Source organism: Amia ocellicauda, chromosome 8 (genome assembly GCF_036373705.1).
Source record: "Amia ocellicauda isolate fAmiCal2 chromosome 8, fAmiCal2.hap1, whole genome shotgun sequence".
In the NCBI taxonomy this organism is placed as follows: domain Eukaryota; kingdom Metazoa; phylum Chordata; class Actinopteri; order Amiiformes; family Amiidae; genus Amia; species Amia ocellicauda.
This window is the reverse complement of record NC_089857.1, coordinates 3,964,446-3,972,500: the sequence shown is the minus strand read 5'-3', so window position 1 is coordinate 3,972,500 and position 8,055 is coordinate 3,964,446. Positions and strand designations below refer to the sequence as shown.

Sequence of the window (8,055 nt, the reverse complement as noted above, 5' to 3'; positions counted from 1 at the left end):
AATGTAAATGCTAGGTACTTAATAGGTTAAAAGAACATATAGACTATGAAGCTCTTAAATGTGCTGCTAGCTTTCAAATCTTCAGCTATATATTCATTACCAGTGCAAAAATCTTGGAAGAGAAATAGTGTTTCCGAATTTACAATGTAATTTGGGGATTGAACATTGACAACCATTGATGGAATTGTTGAAAATGTGTATGATCTTTTTAAAAAATATTTGTGCGTTGATTAGTTCATCATCGCTAGAAGTTTGCTTGAGACAGTAGTTACTGACATCAGCCAAAAAAGTGAGATCACCAGAGAAGTAACAAGACTGTTGCTGCATATTCCGTCGCATCGTAAACTTGGAAACAGAGATCAGCAAAATTGTTCGACTCCTGGGGGGGCGAGACGTATTCTTTTTTTGTTTTCTTTTACTTCATTTGTTGAAAGGCGACACTGAGAAACACCAAGTTGGAGGCGATGTCTCCCTACTCACATGCTCCATTTCAACAAGCTAATCTGAGCCCTGTTTGTTGCTGTTAATAAGAAGTCATGGTAATTTGTGAGTCACAATACAGAGCAGCGACTATGTCTGAAAGACGATGGAGTTAGACAGTGGGCAGATCAGGTGTTTCAGGAGAATACAAACCTCTTTCCTTCTAGATAACATTTGTCTGAATGGGCCTGTTGATAGCTGCTCACAGTATCACTTTGGGATGGTTCAGTGGAGCTTGCAATGCTTGTCTGTGTTTGAACTTAATGCTGTCAGTTCCTGCCTGCGGTAGGTATTCTGGGGTGGCCAGGATGTCCGTGTACTTTGGACCACATTGTTATCCCTTTATTTTATGTGTGTAGGTATGTTGGTATTTCTTTTTGATTGCTGACTTCGTTATTGTTCCATTCACTTCCACATTTTCTTACCCCGACAAGTCTGCATATATTGATTAATGCATAAATAGACTTTGAATCCATACTTTACAACAATGCATCTTAATTACTTGTGGTTACAGATTGACTTTGTAAACATTATAGTTTGCTAACAACCTCTAGAAATTATAGGACATCCCAACAGTGTTTTTTATTGATTATGTGAAGAAGCATGCAGCTTTAAATATATTTCTGTTTTGATTAACACTATTTATCTATTTTATTTCATGGATTGAATGTATGATTAAACCAGAAGACATTTTGTATTGTGGCTCACCACAGGCCTTTAAAAACTGCATTTGAGTTCTGATCCACTTTTATAATTTAGTGCTTAATGTTGGACTGTTGAGCATTAAGAAATGATTAAAGCATAATGTGAACATAATGATTTTTAGTTATAATGCAAAAGGTAATACACTTGTGTGTACACGTGTGTGTATATATGTATGTGTCTATGTGTGTATATATATATATATATATATATAGATAGATAGATAGATAGAGAGATGATTTGTAATTATTGGTTTAGAGAATTACATTCTGATTATATATGTGATTATATATATCTTCTGCTTCTGTCCAGGGGTTAAAATAAAACATTAATATGTTCCAGTGGCAACTTCTCCCTCATTTGTATTTTAGAGCATAACGATTAATGGTTTGGTATTTACACGGAAGATGAGTAAAAAGAGAACGTTTTAAGTCAGGAATAGTAGAAGGCGCATGTTTAATAGCTCAGGTACAAAGAGTCAGTAAGTGCCAGTTGGCAAAAGTTAGCAGGAAGCTGTCTCCGTAAATGGCAGCAGCTGCTCAGAGTTCTAAAGAGCATGTCCCAGTCACCACAGAAAACTGATGGCATCTACATTAATACTACCTTAATGGCCCATCTGCTGCTCCATAGGGTCCCTAGCTGCTGTATGGAGTCATAGGCATTTGACAGGCAGTCTCTGTATGCCAGACACACATTGTGCCAAATGTTTGAGACTGCTTGGTATCGTTCTGATCTGTCAAACTTTCCCAGTCATTTATCAGGCAAGAGGTTGTGAAGTTTTCACACGTGACTGGCTTTTGACATTGGTGAGGCTGACACTGGAGTTTTGTTAAAGGGCGCTCTTTAGTTTGTTAGCACTGATGAATTGAAAGTGTCTCATGTGCTTGTTGTTCATTTTTGGGATATTAACAACAGGGAAATTGTTAATGGAAATGGATAGTGTAAGGAGAAAGGAAATATGTGCAGAACAGATGGGTGTCAAAATAAAAAATACCAATGTGACTCATATATAACATATATTAAATTATTGATACTTAAAAAAGATTATGTATCATTAAAAAGTATATATTTAAAGGTGACATGCACATAACATGCACAAACATATTTTAAATGGCATTGCTCTTAAAGTTCACATATCACAGGATGATGATTCCAAGGTGTTGGTATATATTTTGTTTATAAAAAGTTTTGCACTGCAACAAAAAATGTACCTTACATCACAGAGTTTACATGCAGGTCTCCACAAGGATCTGAGCAAAATTAAATGGATGCCACCTGGCACCAAAATAGATATACATTTTTATGGCTGAAGTTAAAATAAATAAATTACAGTAGAGAATGTGTCTTAGCAGGCATCCACTGATCTTGTATTACTTTTCACTAAAACGTGCTGTGCTGTTGATTTAGTAGGGAAACCAACAGTGGCTTTTTTAACACTGTATATTAAAACTATTGGACGGATAAGAATTGAAGACTGATGCTTTCCTATTGCTCCATTAATTGACCTCTACTCTTCGCCATCACTATTGAGCCCTCCTGTTTCTTGCCACTTCACCCATTGGCTTGGCTGACTGCTTTACGCACTTCACTTGTGGGGGGTGTGACTGACAGACTGAATGCTCCACCTGCTTTGTGTAGCAATTGTTGCACTCATTGACTTCAGCTCATCTCAGATGCATTACCAACAACCCAGTGAAAACTTCTTGACTACAGTTACATTTCAGAAAGCCAACCACATTATTCAGAGGTTTATTTCTTCCTCTTAAGTAGATGGGTACTGACTTTTTTTTTTTTTGGTATAACTACAGATCTGTGTTAACCACTGCTTTCACATTTAGTGTATTTTAGATCCTCAAGTTAAGAACCACAGTAATAATGATGTGGGATATCAGGGGAGGCTAAGTCCTTTTCTTTCCACACAGTCAAGAAGAGATCCCTGTCCTAATTGAAGCCTGACTGATGAGAGAGTAATAGATTGATTGACTGGCCTGCGAATTTAAGCAAAGTGGTTCCTGATTGGCAGATCAATCAATTAATTAGTGACTTAAGTGGTTCAGGGGGATGAGAAGGCCTGAGAGTGAATTGAACACTTCAGTGTACTTTTGTGGTTCATGTTCCTGTAGTGATAGCATTGGGAATCTGGTAACATGGCCTTTTTTCCTATGAACACAGGATACCTTATATTCAGGAAGGACAAGGCACTGCTTGTCTTGCTGTGACTCTTGTGGTCTTCCAGTGTATGACTGCTTTCATGGGGTATGCAAGTTGTGTTTCATCTGCTAACACTAGTCCAGCAAGTGATCCATTATCTTGTTTTTAGGAGTCTTTCATCCAGTGTTTCATGATATTCAAAATCAAAGCTAACAATTAATAGCCCTTCTGTAGCCCTTCTGGATATATAGAGACAATTTGTTTGCACAGACTTTCAAAGCACAAAACACATCAGCTTTTATTGAGTTTCTTATGGTACTATACCATATAAGGAGAATTGTGCATTATTTAAGTTGGTTGGGCTTATGTTACTGTAAAAACAAATGTTTTCTTGATATTCTTTAATTTTAACTCTTGGTAGTTTATGAATGCGGTGAAAAATATATTTGGGTATTCCAAATCACCCAAAAAATATTGACTACAGGCATTTCCTTATTTTACCCCAAGTCTGTGGTTTCCTTGGTTAAACTATAAGGATAAAGCTTAATCAAACAGAACAACAAAAGCACACAATGAAGTTCAATAAAATAACAACATAGGCCTACATTGTTTTTTGTGACTCCTACCATCTTTAGTGCCATTGAGTGAAAGGTGGCCATGAAAGGGGAAGTGTTTAAAAACATTTTCCACTGTCATCAAATGTGACAGAAACCCTAAATTAAGGCAAATAGTGAGAAAACATGTTGGGGTAGGGTGGTGGTAGGGTTGTTTTATCAGGCCACTTTGAGAGGTTAGTGAAGGGGTTAGGCATATAAGGCTGTTTGGTATATAATGGTGTGCCTCTATGAGCTCAAAGGCAGGACCTTGACACATCCTGTGCTGACGAAGGCAAGAATTGCACATCGTAGCTCCCAGTGCTGACTGACAGGCAGGGATGAGGGAGGGGCAACAACACCTGCTCTGACCCTGCTTGCTCAAGCAGACGTACAGCGGCATTTCAGTAGATACAATGCAAGAAGGTGTCTTTACTAGAGATATAGTTTCATACCAAATGCAATACTCTCTGGACTCTGCTTTTCATAATAAGGCTTTTGGACTTTAATATTTGAGGATAACTTGTATAATATTACTTACATTTAATATCCAACAGGGGAAGGTCTATGTTATTAATGCAAAATGTAGTGTTAGCCAGTTTTTATTACAAGTATAAATACTTGTAGTCTCTGCATTGCCTATTGTTAATGTATTTTAAATATATAAGAATCATTTAGTAATACTTATATAGTAATACGTATATTTTCCTAATGAGATATGGCAGTAGTGTTTTTTTATTTTAAATTATTAAAGGACAGATTTGAGACTGTTTTACTAGGGGAGTGTGATTGTGTACATTGCCACTAGCTTTTCAACGGGCAACTCTTGCCTAACATATCTGAGAATGAGAATGCAAGTTGAAGTTTTTTTTTTTTTTTTTTGCTGATGCATGTTTTTATTTGAAGCCTCGTCTCAGCTCACCCCCTCACTCTGTATTTCCATGCGGCTCTCTGCGGCAGTCCCATCAGGGAGGACGGGCTGAAGGAGCTGCAGGATTCTCCCTGATACTGTAGCTGAACCCAAGCGACCGAACCAGGGCCAGATGCCAAGGGTTTTGAAAATCCTACCTGCATCAGAAAGCATGGCAACTCTTGACTTCACTGTAACCAAAAACTTTTATACTTTGTGGCAGTGCAGATTCATGTAAAAATAAAATTGTAATAATAATAATTATAATGTAGGTTCTCTCTCTCTCTCTCTCTCTCTCATATCTATTTATATATATATGTAGGAATGAGTTCTGTTTTGTTTTGTTTTACACATTTTAATTAAGCTAATTGATACTGGCAATTACAGTGATTCAGCCGTGATCACTAAATAACATTGTTTGCTAAACACTGAAGGCTTTTCTTTTTCCAGATGTATTACAGTATGTTTACAATACATTTACTGATTGTCATTTATTCTAAACTTACAAATGCATTTCAGGTAATAATTAAAGTACACAACATTAAAATGTTTACCTTTTGTTTATAATTGCGGCACAAACACTGTTGGTACTGTAGAACATGTTATTGTGTTGGGGAATTATTTGGAAGAGAAGGGATTCCGTAATGGTATACAATATGTATAGTTTAAATCTCTTGTAAGCAGGGAGCACCTGACAAATAATTAACCTTGAGGTTGAGAATATCCTATTTTAAAATTAAAATGTGTGCTTGTTGTGCATTTCTGCTAAATGTACTTCAGGTCACATATACATCAATGTGTCGTTGATTTTCATAAAGTGAAAGATCCCAAAGATCTGTTATTCAACAGAACATCTAAAAAAGCAGTTATTTATCAAACATTAGATTTGATTAATTCTAACTAATTAAAGATAACGTATATATCTGGACTACATCCTCAGATAGGTGTCTTGTAAGCATGCTCTTTCACCAAATAAGTAAAATTAAATTCATAAACTAAATGGCAGTAGATTCTTTATTGTCTTTGTTATTTTGTTTCCATTTGCAATCTTTTTGACTTTTATAGGTGTCTTCAACATTCTCAACCACTAGAGGGTGCCTCTAATATACAGTACAGTCCTCTAAAAAAAACTAAAACTGGATGGAATTGTTCTTTATATCCCTTTTGTCAGCATATTTATTTATTTTTAATCTTGCCTCAAAGGTTCACTGTAATATATTTAATGTTCCGGATATTATCATGTTAACTTAAAAAAACTGCATAATTAGTAATATTTAAAAGACTGGAGTTAATCAGTTTACTATCAATTTGTATTAGACTGCGCTTTTTTCACCCCACAGAGCCTTGTTCCATGCATTTAAAGGATTGCTTTAATACGTCTTTGTCCAGTATGTTTTAGTTAAGCCTGCTTAAAATATTTATGAGCACAAAGCCACAAAAATATCTTTAAAATTGTATCAATGTTTCAAAACGAGTATGTATAACCAACAATGTCAGAGTAAACACCTTGGTGAATGCAGAGATTGAGTTTATAAGTACGGTTTTATTATTTCGTTTTTCTCAATTTATTAACTGTACGGATGTGTCCTTGGTCAATTGATCCCCGTGCCTTGACAGTTTCACTCCGGGATGCTGTCTCGTTTGTAAGCCATGATAGGTGATGATTGTGTAGCAAGGGGGGGAATTACAGCCTGGAATTAGAACCACAAGACATGAAAAAAGAAGAGAAAAAAGCATGCTTGGACTTGCCTTCAATCAGTCAGTGATTATGAAAAACAAGGATGCTAAAAACTTGCATCCTGGATAGGAAAATAAAATAACATAAATAAGGATGAAAAATGCATACAACTTTTGTAATTTTCTGAAACCCCAAGCTCTGAAACAGGTCACTTTCTTTTTAATACGCTTGCTGGTGGTCTGGTTTAGCAGCAGTGTAGTAGAGCAGGCTCTGGGTCTGCACGGAGAGTACAAAATCAGAGACAGCCATCATTTATTTACATGGGTGCATTAATCTGTTTTCTCTAAACTTAAATGATTATAAGAGGATCATACTGTAATGTAGTAATCATTAAAAAAAACTGTCAGGGCAGTGAAAATTATTAAGTTTATATTATATATATATATATATATTGTTTTATTAATTGTGATTCAGAAATCGGCTGTTTCAAAATGAACCCTATTTGAATTGTTTTAAATATCGACTGTACTTCACTTACATTTTTTAAATTTAAATTAATTACTTTTGTTTGACCAGAATTAATGTTATTTCTTTAGGGAGTGCAAGGTCAGTGCAGAATACTAACCTACTCTGTAGCTAAAACCCTGTTAGTACATCTTCTGCGTAAGATTTTTTTCTCTTGCAGCAACTTACAGTGTCTGTGTGATGTTGAGCCTCAGTATTGTATTGATCAGTCTTTCCAAAGATGAAAGCCCTAAAAGATAAATTGGGTAAAAGAATCAGTGATTATTTTTAATATACTGTACTCTCTGTCGCATAATTGAAAACATTTAGATACATAATTTGGCTTACTATGAAGAGGGTGGTCGGTCAAGATTAAACTTCTTTGTCTTTTATTAATGGGGAGAAGATAGTGTATCTTCCACTTATGGTATTTCGTTTAAGAATAAGAGACTCAAGGCCTTTTGTGGCTTTCCTAATAGTTTAGTGAAATATTATTACACAGGCATGGATGAGAAATAAATACACTGAAATGCATGTCAGTTCAAAGGTAATTCAATATTTAAACCCACAGTGGTTTCCTCTGCATACACAAAATTAATGTATTATTTTTTATTGTAGTCATGAAAAATCACAGTTCAGTTGAGGGTTACAGGTGGATTAATTTGTATGAATATATATTTTGTACCCTATTTTTTGTTGTTACTGTCTAATTATAGTTAATCTGCATAACAGTTAATCTGCATAACATTGGCTATTATTGTTATTGTGCACTATGGCAAACCTTATGTCAAACAACAGTATGGCAGAAGCTGGTTCCTGGTAAAGAGTCTGATCAGACTTTTGCAGGGACATTTCAAACAGCATGTTTCTTCAGTCTTTTTGTTTCCTAGCCGTGATGATACTGATTTTCTGTGACATTTTGCATTGTGCTCTTAATTACAGCTCACTGAAAGGGAATTGCTATGGAGATAAGTTACATTTTCTTGTTTTGTTCTTAAAAACCTTTGTACATATTTCTGAAGTATAAAGAAAGACAA

The 8,055-nt window shown here is 35.5% G+C and overlaps 1 protein-coding gene across 1 annotated transcript in view; it reads left to right on the top strand.

Annotated features, from left to right (window-relative positions):
• Positions 1-5,262, top strand: part of LOC136755224 (uncharacterized) — a 99,338-nt gene extending 94,076 nt beyond the window's left edge. The window contains exon 5 of the mRNA XM_066711706.1: positions 4,887-5,262. Within this exon, the coding sequence (XP_066567803.1) occupies positions 4,887-4,940 (54 nt within the window). The 3' untranslated portion in view covers positions 4,941-5,262. The remainder of the gene's footprint in view (positions 1-4,886) is intronic.
• The last annotated feature ends 2,793 nt before the right edge of the window (positions 5,263-8,055 follow it).